The sequence below is a fragment of the Somniosus microcephalus genome, chromosome 2, assembly GCF_052327205.1.
Source record: "Somniosus microcephalus isolate GS21.2 chromosome 2, FLI_Smic_1.0, whole genome shotgun sequence".
Taxonomy (NCBI): Eukaryota; Metazoa; Chordata; class Chondrichthyes; order Squaliformes; family Somniosidae; genus Somniosus; species Somniosus microcephalus.
In genome coordinates this window covers 298,959,942-298,977,903 of record NC_140988.1, presented here as the reverse complement: position 1 = coordinate 298,977,903, position 17,962 = coordinate 298,959,942, and the positions used below count along the sequence as shown (strand labels likewise).

The following is a 17,962-nucleotide window of genomic DNA, read 5'->3' as shown; positions in this document are numbered from 1 at the left end:
AACGGTACAACAGGTGTTTACTCAACGTGGCTCAGTGGAACTGATCTGTACAGATTACTACTCCGGGCTATATACAGGTGTGGTCACTGCCGGTACTGCAGTATACATGAGCTGTAAAAGATAGTTCCCCACTTAAAGGTATATACATTACAAGTCTGATGAAAGGTCATCGACCTGAAATGTTCATGAAACTGTCAGCATTTGCTGTCATTACTCCTCTGAAAGTGACAACAGCTTCTGGAGTTTGCATATGCGCAGATAAACGCAGAAATACAGACGGTGCTGTCAGTGATTCTACACTTCTCCATAGGTTGCAGTGTAGAACTCCCCGGAGCTGGCAATCAATTCCAATCACTCTGATGAAAACTTCCCCTATTACACTGGAATATCGTGGTTTAAAAAAAAATGTTAAGCATTTTTGAAAGAGGTGTAACTGGGTTTTAAATGGCTTATTGACTGCTGAATAACTGTTCTGGCCCTTTTTTCATTAATATGATGAGAATTACATGGTTTATAATATAACTTTTTTGAAAGTTTGTTTGATATTTCAGCTTCTACTTTAATCCTATGTGTATGTCTGAATCTTTATTTTGCTCTCTCAAATTTATAAAAAGTAAATTATAATCTCTGCACGTTACTTCCTGGTTTGCTGCCTGAGAATTCTTCAATGTGAGTGGCTGCTTAGCCTGCTTGATGACCTCACTGTTTCTGGACACTGGAGATTCACTTGATTTGGCACCAGATTCGAACTAATGTCGGGAGAGGTGAAACTCACGCCAGAGAGATTGCTAGATCTTTGTGGGCAGCTTTCTTGGAGGTCAGCGACGAGTGCCATTGCATTACCGCTGACCGTAAATTCCGGGCCCCTCTTTCTCTCTTCACAGATGCTGACTGACTGAGTATTTCCAGCATTTTCTGTTTTTAGGCCACAAATACAAGATAGTTACTAATCAATCCAATCGGGAAATAAGGAGAAATTTCTTTACTCCGAGAGTGGTTAGTATGTGGAACTCACTACCAGAGGAAGTGGTTGAGGCAAATAGCTTGGATGCTTTCAAAAGGAAACTGGATGAGCACATGAGAGAAAAGGGAATAGAACAATATGCTGAAGGGCTGAGATGAGGTAAATGGAATGGGGGGAAACTTTTGTGGAGTATAAACACCAGCACAGATTTGTTTGGGCTGAATGCCCTGTTTCTGTGCTGTATATTCTATGTAACGTGCGCATATCCATTCTAGTGTTCTGTATTATGATTGTTTGTTTATTATTTTTATTTAGTTAAATACTGTCATATCAAACTTGGTTTAGATAAATTATCAAAAAGTTGGTGACATGTCACTACATTATATTCCTGTATTCTGTACTAATTTTATCCTTGTATGAAAATATTTAATGTGGCTGTTGATAGATGATTCATATGTATTATTAGTCATATATTCAGATTTGTGCTGTGCCAGGTGTTAATGTGGAAATTTGCAAGGTGATTGTAAATGAGTGAGGTTGGTTTCAGTTGGTAGATTGCACAGTTGATAGGTGTCGATGGAACCTTTTCTTTGTTCTGTTTTTTATAAATAGTTGTGGTGGGGACAGGGGGAGGGGGGGTGGTGGTGGAAGCATTAGTGTTTTGGTTTGGCGCGAGATCAGCAGTTCTCCAACAGAGCTATTAGCGAGAACGGGAGTCAACAAGTTCCTGAGGTAAATGGGGAAAAAAATCTCTCAAAAAAAATAGTATTTACCATTAAAACAGTATTTGCAAATTAAACCTAAGAAATCAGAGTTTTGAGCATGTTGCAAAGTGCTGCGGGAAAAGCTATACTAAAAGTACCAGACTCCAAAACCGATGTAGAGCCCTGCTCATGTATCAAAATGCTGGCTAAAAATTTAATGTTGGGAGAAAGCCAACAGAAGCTTCTTAAACTTGGCTTTGTACCAAGTGGCAGTTATACTGATTTTGGTGTGAGGCAGTCCTTGCTGGGAGGGAGGTCCAAAGAATAGAGCAGTTTAAGGCTCAGTCAAAGAAAGCAGCCAGTGAGGGTGATGAGTTGGGGGCAAAAGTCCAAGTTTATGGCGTGAGCTGAATAAAATTACATCAGTGGCCTTCTGGAAACAATTCTTGCTTATCTTTAACTTGTGATGAGCAGTCTTTTTTTATTCATTCCTGGGATGTGGACGTCGCTGGCAAAGCCAGCATTTATTGCCCATCTCTAATTGCCCTCGAGAAGGTGGCGGTGAGCTGCCTTCATGAACCACTGCAGTCCGTGTTGTGAAGGTAGGGGGTTCCAGGATTTTGACCCAGCGACAATGAAAGAATGGCGATATATTTCCAAGTCAGGATGGTTTGTAACTTGGAGGTGGTGGTGTTCCCATGCGCCTTTGTCCTTCTAGGTTGTAGAGGTCACGAATTTGGAAGGTGCTGCCAAAGAAGCCTTGGCGAGTTGCTGCAGTGCATCTTGTAGATGGTACATACTGCAGCCACGGTGCACTGGTGGTGGAGGGAGTGAATGTTTAAGGTGGCAGATGTGGTGCCAATCAAGTGGGTTGCTTTGTCCTGGATGGTGTCAAGCTTCTTGAATGTTGTTGGAGCTGCACTCATCCAGGCACGTGGAGATTGTTCCATCACACTCCTGACTTGTGCCTTGTAGATGGTGGAAAGGCTTGGGGAGTCAGGAGGTGAGTCACTCGCTGCAGAATACCCAGCCTCTGACCTGCCCTTGTAGCCACAGTATTTATATGGCTGGTCCAGTTAAGTTTCTCGTCAATAGTGATCCCCCAGGATGTTGATGGGGGATTAGATAATGGTAATGTCATTGACTGTCAAGGGGAGGTGGTGCTTGGGTTACTTGTCACTTATCAGCCCAAGCCTGAATGTTGTCCAGATCTTGCTGCATACAGGCATGGACTGCTTTATTATCTGAGGAGTTGCGAATCACAACACATGGTGATGGAATCAAGAATGGTGGAGATATAGAACTGGATGTCATCAGCATACGTATGAAAACTGACACATGCTTAAGGATAATGTCACTGAGGGGAATGTGCAAATGGATAATGTCACTGAAGGGAATGTGCAAATGAAGAGGGGGCTGAGGATGGAAACTTGGGGTATTGTGGACGTGACTGCGGAGGCAGCAGGAGAAGCCATTGCTGATATGCTGGTTACTTTGGGACATGTAAGATTGGAACTGTTGTGTATGTACCTTTTTAAGAGAAGAACTGATTCTATACTGCAGTACCGGCAGTGACCACCCCTGTATATAAAGCCATAGCAGGCTTCTGTACGTCAGTCTTAAGTTACCCTCTGTTCAGTAAATACCTGTTATTATTGTTCTCCTGCAGTCCGTGTATTATTTATACTCGGACACTACATTGGCGACGAACAGGTTCGAACTCACCTGCCGTACTGCATCACCTCACGGGGATCTTTCCCTGAGAAGAAGCTTTTGGAGGTCGAAGTCAGAACAACAGGCGTCGACCGCGGGCAACCGCCCAAGGATCCATCGGAGTTCGGAGAGTTGCAGGAGAGGCTGTGGAGAGCTGGGCTTGGCACCCCAGTCAAGGTGTTCCAGCAAATCGTGCTGGTAGCAGGTAGTGCGCTGACCCTTCCGGACTGCGGCGGGCTCGAGCTCGATCAAGCGGCTCTGCAAAGGGGCCGTGCAGCGTCGTTGGGAGGAAAAGAGAGAGAGAGAGAGAGAGAGAGAGAGAGAGAGAGGGGGTGGAGCGCACAGGGCACGGTCGGTGCTCAAGAACCGGGCAGCGTAGCGAAAATAAAGCAAGGGGAAGGAAAAGTGAGACGCGCCGAAGCCGCGGGTCGCTGACATTACCCTGCAGAACGCTAGGAGCAGCGTGGCAGCAAGGGGAAGAAGGAAAAGCGCGGGAGGCGCCATTTTATTCCATTGGTGAAGAAGAAAAAGCGCGGGAGGCGCCATTTTAAATCACCCAAGATGCCAAAAAGTGGCAGTATCGCTGCTTTTGACAGAGGTAGAAGACTGGACCACGTATGTGGAAAGAATTGAAGTGTACTGCGAGGCAAATGAGGTGGCCGATGGAAAGAAGGCGTCGGTATTATTAAATCTGATGGGTGCGAGTACGTACGGCCTATTGTGGAATTTAATTACCCCAGCTAAACCAATGGAGAAAAGTTTTGAAGAAATTGTTAATATCTTACAGGAACACCTAAACCCTAAACCCTACACCGCTGCTGATAGCAGAAAGATTCAAGTTCCATAAGAAACCAGCACAAAGATGAGAGCAATGCTGACTATCTTACGGAACCACGCAAGTTATCGAAGCACTGCCAGTTCGGAGCAGGACTGGCAGACACCTTACGGGATAAGTTTGTCTGCGGGCTCCAGAGTGAAGGAACCCAGAAACGACTACTTTCGGAAAAGGACCTGAAGCTAGAACAGGCTTTCAGCGTGGCAGTATCCTACGAAGCAGCAGCACGGGGAGCTGCGGAAGTACAACAGAAACCACAAGAATACAGCGCTAACGAAATGGCATATGGAGCAGAAAAGTGCTATCGCTGCGGCAGAACAACCCATGATCAGAAGGACTGCTGGTTTAAGGACAAAGTATGCAGGCAATGTGGGAAAATGGGACACATAGCAAGAGTCTGCAGGTCGGGAAAGAAAACCAACACTACAAGAACTACTAAGGAAAAGTACAAGAAAGTAAAGAAATTGACAGACAGTAGTTCGGAAGATCAGGAGAGTGATAAGGACTCCGGGAGCAGGAGACTAAGTTGTCTAAAGTTACACAACGTGATCGCAAAGGAAGATCACCGAACCATTTGGGTCACCCTCATGATAGCAGGGTCCCCAGTAAAGATAGAATTGGACACAGGATCAGCCCTAACTGTCATGAATTGACGAAACTATGAACGGCTATTCCCACACATACCCTTGAAGGACACGTCCATTGTATTGAAGACATACACAGGGCAAAAAGTCTACCCCAGAGGAAAAATAAGGGTGCCAGTTGAATACAACGGCAAGGAAACACAGAAACTATCTATATATACTACCAGATGGAGGACCACCATTACTGGGACGTGAATGGATCCGAAAAATACAATTGGATTGGCATTCCATTCAGGCGCTACTGATAAAAAGGATGATGACGTCACACCTGGATGACTGTCAAAGATTCTAACTGACGCGAAAGAGGTGTTCCAACAAGGACTTGGGACTCTAAAAGGAGTAACGGCAACGATAAAAATCGAAGATAACGCAAACCCAAAATGTTTTAAGGCCACACCGGTACCTTACGCGATCCGCCCATCTGTTGAAGCAGAGCTGGAGAGTCTGGAGCGTTCGGGTGTGCTGTCCAAGGTGGACTGGAGCGAGTGGGCCACACCCATCGTCCCTGTAATGAAGAAATCATTGAGCAGCACGCCTGGGGAACCAAAGAAGGTTTGCATCTGTGGGGACTTCAAGGTAACTGTGAACCCAGTCCTGCACACAGTACAATATCCACTTCCACGGATAGAAGATATTTTCGCCTCACTATCTGGAGGGAAACGCTTCACAAAGATTGATCTGGCCCAAGCGTATCTACAAATGGAGGTGGAAGAAGCATCTAGGAAATACCTCACGATAAACACTCACAAAGGCCTTTACCAGTACAATCGACTGGTATTCGGGGTAGCATCAGCCCTGGCTATTTGGCAGAGGGCGATGGAACAAGTCCTGCAAGGGATCCCGGGGACCCAGTGTTATTTGGACGACATCCTGGTTACAGGCGAAAATGACAGTGAACACCTTGACAACCTGGAGCAGGTGCTCACGAGATTACAGGAATATGGGCTACGAGCCAACCGCCCCAAATGCGAGTTCTTCAGGAGACAAATCTCGTATTGTGGCCACATGATTGATGAGGAATGGTTGCATAAATCGCCGGACAAGATTGAGGCTGTAGTCAAGGCTCCAGCACCGGAAAATGTGTCGCAACTGAGGTCGTTCCTCGAGTTGGTGACCTACTACCATAAGTTCTTGACGAATTTATCTACAATTCTGCACCCACTGAACGCCCTACTGCAAACTGGAGTAACATGGAAATGGAGTGATGAGTGTAAGCGTGCCTTTCAGAAATGTAAATGCCTAATCACTTCAAAAGAAGTATTGGCCCACTACAATCCAACACTACCGATTCGGTTAGCATGTGATGCGTCTCCCTATGGCATCGGAGCGGTGCTGTCACACAAATTCCTTGACTGTTCAGAGAGGCCAATAGCCTTTGCGTCGCACTCGTTAACCTTAGCCGAGCGTAACTATGCCCAGATTTACAGGGAGGCCCTCAGCCTGGTGTGGGGGGTGAAGAAGTTCAATCACTATCTGCACGGGCAGAAATTCACCCTACTGACTGATCATCAGCCCCTGGTCTCCATTTTTAACCCAAAGAAGGGCGTTCCGGTGATGACGGCGCAACGGCTGCAAAGATGGTCACTTTTTCTGGGGGCACATCAGTACGACATAGAGTACAAGGGTACAAAACAGCATGGAAACGCTGATGGGCTGTCGCGCCTACCGTTGCCTATGGTAGAGGAAGCACCTGCAGTGGACCCTGTTGAGATATTCCATGCGACTATAGTCGAATGTCTACCTGTTACAAACTCAAGTTTGGAGCAGGAAACCCGAAATGACCCGACACACACTCGGGTCTATGATTTGACGGTGAAGGGATGGCCAGCACATGGCGACTCACTGTTGCCAGCATTCTCGCCAAGGAGAGAACAGCTGTCAGTGTGCCGGGGGACCTTGATGTGTGGATCCCGAGTGGTAATTCCACCCAAGTTGAGAGATAGAGTGCTCAATGAGCTTCACGAGGGTCATCTGGGAGGGGTAAAAATGAAGAGCCTAGCCAGGGCGTTTGTGTGGTGGCCGGGAATCGATCAAGAAATCGAGGATATGACCAAGAGATGCACAGGATGCCAGAAGGTCCAAAACGCTCTACCACAGGCCCTGCTACATCCATGGGAGTGGCCCTCATCTCCATGGCAACGGGTACACATTGATTTTGCTGGTCCATTTATGGACACAATGTTCCTAATCGCTGTGGACGCCCATTCGAAATGGCCAGAGGTCATCAAAATGTCCTCCACCACCACGGAGAAAACTATTGTAGTCCTACGGACCATCTTCGCCAGGAATGGCTTGCCAGAACAGATTTGCTCCGACAATGGGCCACAGTTTGTGTCCGAGGATTTCCGGCGGTTTTTGAGGAATAATGGGGTGGAACATTACACATCTGCCCCATATCATCCAGCCACAAATGGATTGGCTGAGAGGTTTGTTCAGACCTTTAAAAAGGCAATAAAAGCAATGAATAATGACGACATACCTCTACAACACAAGATGGATAATTACTTGTTTGCTTACCGGAATGCGACACATGCAGTCACCAACCAAGCTCCAGCCATAATGTTCTTCAACCGAAGGCTAAGCTGTCGCCTGGATTTGCTCAAACCAAACATAAGACGAGATGTTGAGGATAAGCAGTTCCAGCACATAAATGAGAAGCCAACCAGGAGCTTCAAGATAGGGCAACCAGTCTTGGCCCGCGACTACCGAACAGAAAAATGGCAGCCAGGAACGATATGCACACAGCAGGGACCACTAATGTACACAGTGGATGTTGGAGAGAGCATCGTGAGACGCCATGCTGACCAGATTCTAGAGTCACAGGAACAAGCCAAACCCATACCACGGGCAGGCGCACCTGGTAATCAACCCGAAGTACAGATTGCGTCTACCTCAGAAGCAGTGGTATTGGAAGCTGACGAACCAGCCAATGACAATGAACCAGAATCAACTCCGCCGCAAGAACAGGATACTCGAGAAAGGCGCTATCCAGTCAGGATCAGGAAGCCTCCTCAAAGACTGAACTTATAAATGATTATTTCAGTTGATGTATATAGTAGAGAAAATTGTAATTATTATTTAGTTGTTAAATGAATGTTATGTACTGTTTATCTAAAAGGGGAGGAATTGTTGTGTATGTGCCTTCAAGAGAAGAACTGATTCTGTACTGCACTACTGGTAGTGACCACCCCTGTATATAAAGCCATAGCAGGCTTCTGTACGTCAGTCTTAAGTTACCCTCTGTTCAGTAAATACCTGTTATTATTCTCCTGCAGTCCGTGTATTATTTATACTCGGACACTACAGGAACCGAGCAAGAACAGTCTTGTGGAGCTAGTATAGTGAAGGAGACATGGTGCAGGAGGATGAAGTGGTTGAATATATTGCATGTCATCGAGAGGTTGAGGAGGTCGTAGAGGGATAATGTACCACAGTCGCAGTCATAAAGGCTGTTGGTGATTTTGACCACAGGTCAAGGTCTGAATGAAGTGATTTGAACAAGCAATTGAGAGAATTGGGCAAATTCAAGGACCTTTTGAGAAAGGGGAGGTCAGATATAGGAGGTAGTTTGAGAAAATGGAAGGGGTCAAGGGTGGGCTTTTTGAGAAATGTGGAGATGACAGCCGTCTTAAAGGGGAGGTAAATGGTGCTGAAACTGCTTTGCACTTGTACATATATAATAAAGTTGACCTCTAAGATTCACATAATAAATCAGTAAATTGATCCAGTGAAATTGCTGAACTATACAATACCGGAAAGGTCCCAAGTTCAATTCTTGATCTGTGCTGACCTGATTTCAGGAGGGCACCAATAGGGTGATTTAATTGGTTTCCATGCCCTCAGTTAACCAGTAAAAATCAGCTAGGATTCTTGCTCTTGATTGCTTTCAAGTGATGCCTGCTGGAAGTTCGCGCACGTGGATGTTAGTTGATGACCTTTAAATTAGGGAGGCAAGCAAAATGCACACCTAACCAAGTCTAAACAGGATTTAAAAGAATTCTAAAAATATGTGTGGTTAGACCAGGGTTTATGATGGTGAGTCACAGAAGTAATCGGCAGCAATGTAATTTCTTCTGAAAAGGAAGGTCAAAGTACAGTGAAGTCTGATTTGTTCCATGCAATGTATTGAGCAACGTTTCAAGAATTGGCCTCCTATTGTAAATCTATTTAATTGTTCATTATGGGGCAGTATTTTGCACCGCTAGTTTAGTGATAAAAGTATTGGGCATCATGATCTGGTTTTAGCATTTCTTGTTTGCAGTTTGTATCCTATTAATTCACACACTTGTAGATTTTCTGGAATCCTGCTCAAAACATGCAGAAGCATAATGCCAGTGAGTTCTGTTTCACTGCTGTTCCTCAAATGACTTTTATTTACATAGAACTATGAACCTTGCCACAAGATGCTTCACAGGTAAAAATTGATACTGTGGAGTAGTAGAAAAGTAGGGGGCTGGGGACCGTAACCAAAGGTCTGATGTAAGTTTTGAGGAGGCTTTTGAAAGTAGGGAGACTGATAACAAGGTGGAGGAGTTTAGGAAAAGAGTGCCGAAGACATCGGAAGGCTTTGTCACCAAAGGTGATGGGAGTTAGGATTCAAAGCAAACCTAAATCAGAAGAGCGGAAGCATTGTACTGGCACTTAGGACTGTGTTGCTGAGGTTAAAAAGTGGCAAAACTGTGGATGGATTAGAATGAGGTTTTTGAACTCCATGTTTTAAAGATGGGAAGCCAGTGGAGGTGGGGAGGCAGGACTTGGTACGGGATAGGGTATCTGGGCAGAGTTTTGACCATAGGAACAGGAGAAGGCCATTCAGTCCTTCAAGCCTGTTGCACCATTCAATTAGATCATGGCTGATTTGTGTCTTAACTCCATTTACCGACTTGGTTCTGTAACCCTTGCCTAACAAAAATCTATCAATCTCAGTTTTGAAATTTTCAATTGACCTAGGCTCAACAGCTTTACCCTTTTTGTGAAGAAGTGCTTCCTGATATCACCCCTGAACGGCCTAGCTCTAATGTTAAGGTTATGCCCCCTTGTTCTAGACTCGCCCACCCGAGGAAATAGTTTCTCACTATCCACCATATCAAATCCTTTAATCATCTTGAACACCTCTGTTATTTCACCCCCTTAATCTTCTACACTCAAGCCTAGTCTATGCAACCTGCCCTCATAATTTAACCCTTTTAGTCCTGGTATCATTCTGGTACATTTACGCTAAAACCCGTCTAAGGCCATTATATCCTTCCTGTGGTGCGGTGCCCAGAACTCTGCAATTTAGTGGCCTTTGTTTCTACTGCTAATTGGAGGTGACTGTGCTACCTCCTTTAGATTGGATTGGTGAAAATTATTTGATTTAAATTTCCCCTCTTCTGTTAGGTAGCCTAGTACTTGCATCAAGATGGGTAATTGGTGTGTTCCACATATAGTGACTGAAGGCAAGTGAATGAGAGTAAATGTTGCAAATCACATTGGAATCAATAGATTTTAATTGAACTTTGCCTTGCATTATAAATGGCTTTTTTTAATACCCTACCATTGAAATTGTTATCCTACATGCAAAATTTGTAGTCATTTATTTCCTGTATTCTATATCTGATGTATAAATGCAAAACCTTCCTCCTGCACTCCCTGTCTGCCTGTGTTCCACTTGCAGACTTAACTTTTTAATTTTTATTTGTAAACTTAACCCCCTTCACCACCTAGCCCACTGGCCGCCTCCCCAACCCACCGTCCCCGCCCCCCACGCATCAAATCCATCTCACCCATGCCACATAAATGCCATGGCTACTAGAGCAGTTCACAAGCTGGGTATTCTGAGGCGAATAGCTCACCTTCCTGCCTCATCAAAGCCTCTCCACAAGGCACAACTCAGGAGTGCGATGGAATAATCTCCATTTGCCTGGATGGGTTCAGCTGAAACAACACTCAAAGCTCAACACCATCCAGGAGAAAACAGGCTGCTTGATGGGCAGCCCATCCACCACCTTAAACATCCACTCCGTGCACCATGGCTGCAGTGTGTACCATCTACAAGCTGCACTGCAGCAATTCTCCAAGGCTTCTTCGACAGCACCTCCCAGACCTACGACCTCTTCCACCACTTAGAAGGACAAGGGCAGCAGATGCATGGGTACGCCATCAACTCCAAATTCCCCATCAAGTCACACACCATCCCGACTTGGATATTTATTGGCGTTCCTTCATTGTCGCGGGGTCAAATTCCTGGAACTCCCTCCCTAACAGCACTGTGGGAGTACCTTCACCGCACGGACTGCAGCAGTTCAAGAAGGTGGCTCACCACCGCCTTCTCAAGGGCAACTAGAGATGGGCAATAAATCCTGGCCTTGTCAATGAAGCCCATATCCGAAGAATGAACAAACGCAAACTGCCAGACATCGAATGCCTCTCCCCTTTTTGCCTCCCTTCCCTTTTTCCTCACAGAAGCTAGGTATGGATCTTATTTTACTCTGCCTTTCTTTTGCTTCCCCTCAACAGTGGTGGAAATAGTTCTGCAAGTACCTTTTACAAATGTGTGTGCTCCATCTTGACGTAACTCTTCAATTTTTTTTTCAGACTTATATTGGAGATATTCTAGTAGCCATCAATCCTTTCAAGTACTTGGCGATATATGAAAAGTCGGTAGGTACTAATTTTATAAATAAAAATACTTAACAGAAATTTTAATTACATGATATCCAGTTATACGAAGGTGAAGCTATTAAACTTAATTCATATATGTGGATAGTATTGTGGTCTATCATTTTACATGTAAAACGAAATGGAAAAACCTAATAGTGTAGTTTATAAAAGCTTTAATACCATGCTACATATTTTTGCTTTCATTACAAAGTAGTAAATTTTAAACAGAGACTGAATTTTCACATGATAGAGGAAAAAAAATTGAATCCTTCAAACCATTGAATACATCCCAAAAGTCAACTCTTAAACTTCAATGAAATTTGTGTAAGATGGTGGAAAGTTGTACCTTTTTAAACCGGCGCCAAGCTTGATGCAACAGGAATTTTATAAGAATTACTGAATTGATTAGCTATACAGTGCTACAAGATTGCCTGCACTATGTCACATGGTTGATGTGACACAATCCTTCATTGTACTGTAACTAGAATAAAGGCAGGACTCAATTTTAAAAAAGGTTCATTAATTGTGATTTGTATTGGCATGACGAAGAGCTTGGTTTTGAAATGTTTTGAAGCCACAGGGGAAGGTAGCCAGGCAAAATGGCTTTGTGAGCGAATGTTGGGGACAGTGACTGGTGGACCATGGGAAAGGGGACAAGGAGTAATGCAGAGTCCAGGAAGTGAAGAGGTACTTGGGTTAAGTAGATCTTTCGGTAAGGGTGGAGTGATGCTTTTGAGGAATTTTAAAATGAAGACACTGATACCTGCAGTCTGTTTAGTTTCTGGCACAGAAACTTGATATGCAAGATTTTGAGGAGAGAAATTGGGCTACTGATTTCTGGATTAGCTGAAGCTTGCACAGGATGCAAGGGTTGGATAAATTTATCCTTGGTGATGAAGACGCATAGGTGTTGGCCAAAATGGATGGTTTCACTTTTGCTGAAGTAAATGTTGACACATCCAGGACTTAGAAACATAGAAAAATAGGAGCAGGAGTAGGCCATTCGGCCCATCGAGACTGCTCCGCCATTCAATATGATCATGGCTGATCCTCTATCTCAATACCATATTCCTGCTCTTTCCCCATACCCCTTGATGCCTTTTGTGTCTAGAAATCTATCTATCTCCTTCTTAAATATATTCAGTGACTTGGCCTCCACTGCCTTCTGTGGTAGAGAATTCCACACGTTCACTACCCTCTGAGTGAAGAAATTTCTCCTCATCTCAGTCCTAAATGTCCTATCTCGTATCCTGAGACTGTGAGCCCTCGTTCTAGACCCCTCCCACCCACCCCCAGCCAGGGGAAACATCCTCCCTGCATCCAGTCTGTCTAGCTCTGTCAGAATTTTATAGTTTCCACGAGATCCCCCCTCATTCTTCTAAACTCTAGTGAATTCAGGCCTAGTCGACCCAATCTCTCCTCATACGAGTCTTGACATCCCAGGAATCAGTCTAGTGAACCTTCGCTGCAATCCCTCTATGGCAAGTATATCCTTTATTAGGTAAGGAGACCAAAACTGCACACACTACTCCAGGTGTGGTCTCACCAAGGCCCTGTATAACTGTAGTAATGTAAGAAGTCACACAACACCAGGTTATAGTCCAACAGTTTTATTTGAAATCACAAGCTTTCGGAGCGCTGCTACTTCGTCAGGTGAAGTGGAGAGATGCCTATAGACAGATTATATAGTCAGCGAATAATGCCAGATGATTACAGGTAATCTTTCTAACTGCCATTTATCACACCTCGGCAGAGAGATAATCAAAGGTGTGAATGGTGTCCAAACAGGTCAGTCAGGATTGCTGTGATTATCTCTCTGCTGAGGTGTGATAAATGGCAGTTAGAAAGATTACCTGTAATCATCTGGCATTATTCTCTGACTATATAATTTGTGTCTATAGGCATCTCTCCACTTCACCTGACGAAGTAGCAGCACTCCAAAAGCTTGTGATTTCAAATAAAACTGTTAGACTAACCTGGTGTTGTGTGACGACTTACATTTGTCCACCCCAGTCCAACACCGGCACCTCCACACCATAACTGTAGTAAGACATCCTTGCTCCTGTATTCAAATCCTCTTGCAATGAAGGCCAACATTTGCCTTCCTAACTGCTTGCTGCCCCTGCATATTTGCTTTCAGTGACTGGTGTACAAGGACACCCAGGTCCCTTTGTACATCAACATTTTCCAATCTATCGCCATTTAAATAATACTCTGCCTTTCTGTTTTTCCTGCCGAAGTGGATAACTTCACATTTATCCACTTTATACTGCATCTACCATGTATTTGCCCACTCACTCAACTTGTCTAAATCGCCTTGAAGCCTCTTTGCATCCTCCTCACAACTCTCAATCCCACCTAGTTTCGTGTCGTCAGCAAACTTGGAAATATTACATTTGGTTCCCTCATCCAAATCATTGATATATATTGTGAATAGCTGGGGCCCAAGCACTGATCCCTGTGGTACCCCACTAGTCACTGCCTGTAATCCCGAAAAAGACCCATTTATTCCTACTCTCTGTTTCCTGGTCTGTTAAACAATTTTCAATCCATGCCAGTATATTACCCCCAATCCCATGTGCTTTAATTTTGCACACTAACCTCTTATGTGGGATTTATCAAAGGCCTTCTGAAAATCCAAATGCTGGAGTCCATCATTAAGGATGAAATAGCGGAGCACTTAGCAAATGGGGACAGGATAGGACAGAGTCAACATGGATTTACAAAGGGTAAATCGTGCTTGACTAATCTATTGGAATTTTTTGAGGGAGTAACTGGTAGAATAGATGGGGGAGAGCCAGTAGATGTGGTGTACCTGGACTTCCAAAAGGCCTTCGATAAGGTCCCACATAAAAGATTAGCATGGAAAATTGAGGCTCATGGGATAAAGGGGAAAGTTTTGGCGTGGATAGGGAACTGGCTGTCAGATAGAAAACAGAGAGTTGGAATAAACGGCTCATTTTCTGAATGGCAGGCAGTAACAAGTGGGGTACCACAGGGATCTGTCCTGGGCCCCCAGCTGTTCACAATTTACATTAATGACCTGGATCAGGGAGTCGGATGCAGCATTTCCAAATTTGCAGACGACACTAAACTAGGAGGGGGGGTGGGCTCAGAGGAAGAGACCAGGAAGCTCCAGAGCGATTTGGACAGACTGGGCGATTGGGCGGATAAATGGCAGATGCACTATAATGTGGACAAGTGCGAAGTTATCCACCTTGGGTGCAGGAACGGGAGGGCAAATTATTATTTAAATGGCAATAGATTGGGAGAGGGGGAAGTACAGAGAGACCTGGGTGTTCTTGTACACCAGTCACTGAAGGCGAGCATGCAGGTGCAGCAGGCGGTCAAGAAGGCAAACGGTATGCTGGCCTTCATAGCAAAAGGGTTAGAATACAGGAACAGGGATACCTTGCTGCAGCTGTACAGGGCACTGGTGAGACCACACCTCGAGTACTGTGTACAGTTTTGGTCGCCTCATCTGAGGAAGGATGTTCTTGCCATGGAGGGGGTGCAGCGGCGATTCACCAGGCTGATACCAGGAATGGCGGGAATGACCTATGAGGAGAGACTATGTAGTTTAGGGATGTACACACTGGAGTTTAGAAGATTGAGAGGGGACCTCATAGAAGTGTATAAAATTCTGACAGGTCTAGACAGACTGGATGCAGAAGGAATGTTTCCCTTGGCGGGTGAGAACAGAACTAGAGGACATAATTTAAGGATAAGGGCTAAACCATTTAGGACAGAGATGAGGGGGAATTTCTTCACTCAGAGAGTGGTGAACCTGTGGAACTCATTGCCACAGAGGGCAGTGTACGCCAGCTCATTAAATATATTTAAGAGGGAATTAGATATATTTCTACGGGCAAAAGGGGTTAAGGGTTACGGAGAGAAGGCGGGGACGGGATACTGAATTAAAGGATCAGCCATGATCTCATCGAATGGCGGAGCAGGCACGAAGGGCCGAATGGCCTACTCCTGCTCCTATCTTCTATGTATCTATGTATCTATGTATCACATCCACTGGTTCTCCCTTGTCTATTCTACCCGTTACATCCTCAAAAAACTCCAGAAGGTTTGTCAAACATGATTTCCCTTTCATAAATCCATGCTGACTTTGTCTAATCCCGTTGATATTTTCTAAGTGTCCTGTTATCACATCCTTTATAATAGACGTTAGCATTTTCCCTACTACTGATGTTAAGCTAACCGATCTGTAGTTCCCTGTTTTCTCTCCCTCCTTTTTTAAATAGTGGGGTTACATTTGCCACCCTCCAATCTGCAGGAACTGTTCCATACTCGATAAAATTTTGGAAGATGACAACCAATGCATCCACTATTTCCATGGCTACCTCTTTTAGTACTCTGGGGTGCAGATTATCAGGCCCTGGGGATTTATCGGCTTTCAGTCCCATTAATTTCTCCAGCACTATTTCTTTACTAATACTAATTTCCTTTAATTCCTCCTTCTCACTAGACCCTTGGTTCCCTAGCATTTCTGGGAAGTTATTTGTGTCCTCTTCCGTGAAGACGGAACCAAAGTATTTGTTTAATTGCTTTGCCATTTCCTTGTTCCCCATTATAAATTCTCCCATTTCTGACTGTAAGGGACCTATATTTGTCTTCACTAATCTTTTTCTTTTTACATACTTGATGCCAGAAAGGTGGCAACAGTATTGGAGTCCCTAGTAGAGCAGTAGAGTAGGATGTTGTCCGTGATCCTGTGCTTGTGGATGATATTGCTGAGGAGTAGCATGTAAATTCTGAGTAGAAAGGGATCAAGGATAGAGCCTCAAGGCACACTGGTGACTTTATAAAAAAAAAAAAAAAAACTGTGGTAACAGCACTGGAACAGATGAATGGAACCAGGAGAGATAATGCGATGGAAATGGACTGTTCAGGAGAGTGTTGCAGGAGAACTGTGTAGTCAGCAGTATTTTTATTTGGGGGTTGGGGGGGGGGGTGGTGCACAGGAAAAAAAGAAGTGCTGAGGAACAGCAGCAAGTATGATCACAGTTGCGCAGGATATTGGTGCGGTGAATGGGTCGTAAACTGGATGAGGAAGGGTGAAACCGGGCTGTGGCGAGAGGCGAGCACACATTTGGCTGATATGTTGAGCTTTGAAAAGGATAGGTTAGAGATGGCGCGGTTGGAGAGGGTGGGGTGATGAGGGTTTTGAAAGGGATTTGAATAATTCCAGAGAAAACTTCAATGACGACCTCACAGATAAGGGAAATAAGCTGTGTGCTTTCTACTTCTCATATATTTTGTCACGTCAGTGATGGTGACCTCCCAGGTATTCTTTCATTGGTGTGGGCGATGAGTCGTTTATTCACCAGTGAGAACTCCGTTTGATTGGTCATTAGGGAAATTTCAAAGTCATGTGATTTATTTCCTGTGTTAGGTGATTGGACCTAATCAAGTTAATACCTAGTCACCTAAATGGCAACCAATTACATTACAGCATTTTTATGAAATCCAACAATATGCTGTTTTAACTACTACTTTGTTTCTGTTTGTCAGGAAGCTGAAAAATACAAAAGTTGTTCAAAAAACAGCCTACCTCCACATATTTTTGCAGTGGCAGATCGTGCATATCGGTCAATGTTGGGACGTTTAGCCACTGGCCCCAAGAACCAATGTATAGTCATCAGGTAAGAATATATAGATGAGGTTGTGGTATCGTATTGTAAAATCATGTGTGTAGGTGCATTTGTCCCAGTCCATATGTCCCACACCAGATGTCACACATTTTTAACTTATTTTTTAAGCGAACAAAAGCCAGTCATAACCTGGAGCCTGAATTTTACAAGCAACATATTGGCCCGGCGTTTCCAAAGTTGTGCTAGTTTTATTCAACGCAATTCGGCCAAACCAGTGTAAATGATCGTGTAATTTTAAGCACAAGTTCAATACAAATAAGAGTTTCCGTCATCTTTTGTGCTAATTAAAAAAACAAAAACATTGTGCTAGAAGCCTGCCCCGAATGAGTAAGCGGAAACATGAGGGGAAAAAAAACACTTCTGAAAACTGGCGCAAATTGCACCCGGATTGCTGATTGCGTCCAAAGTGGAAAATCTACCCCGTTGACCTCTATTTGAATAATTTACAAGCAGCTACAATTACCTAGACATCACAATCTGAGACACTATGCATGATCTTTCCAAGCACAAGTGGGGATCGAAGTTGATTTATGTTGTTTACCCACTCTGCCCCTAACTTGGGGGCCTGGAGACCAATTATGGTGCTCCGCAAGTGCATTCTAACTTTTGGGGCGATTGATGGGGCTAAGGCCCCATTTGTCAGGTTATTATCTCTTTGTTTTATTCGTTCAGGGGATATGGGCATTGCTGGCAAGGCCAGCATTTATTGCCCATCCCTAGTTGCCCTTGAGAAGGTGGGGGTGATCCACCTTCTTCACCATACGGACTGCAGTGGTTCAAGGTACTCCCACAGT

At 44.4% G+C, this 17,962-nt stretch overlaps 1 protein-coding gene across 3 annotated transcripts in view; it reads left to right on the top strand.

Annotated features, from left to right (window-relative positions):
* unm_sa41569 (un-named sa41569) overlaps nucleotides 1-17,962 on the top strand; it is a 240,318-nt gene that overhangs the window by 35,818 nt on the left and 186,538 nt on the right. For all 3 annotated transcript variants that reach the window (XM_085973470.1, XM_085973465.1, XM_085973479.1), the window contains exons 2-3: nucleotides 11,437-11,502; nucleotides 17,029-17,159. In XM_085973470.1, coding sequence (XP_085829596.1) covers nucleotides 11,437-11,502; nucleotides 17,029-17,159 — 197 coding nt within the window. The remainder of the gene's footprint in view (nucleotides 1-11,436; nucleotides 11,503-17,028; nucleotides 17,160-17,962) is intronic.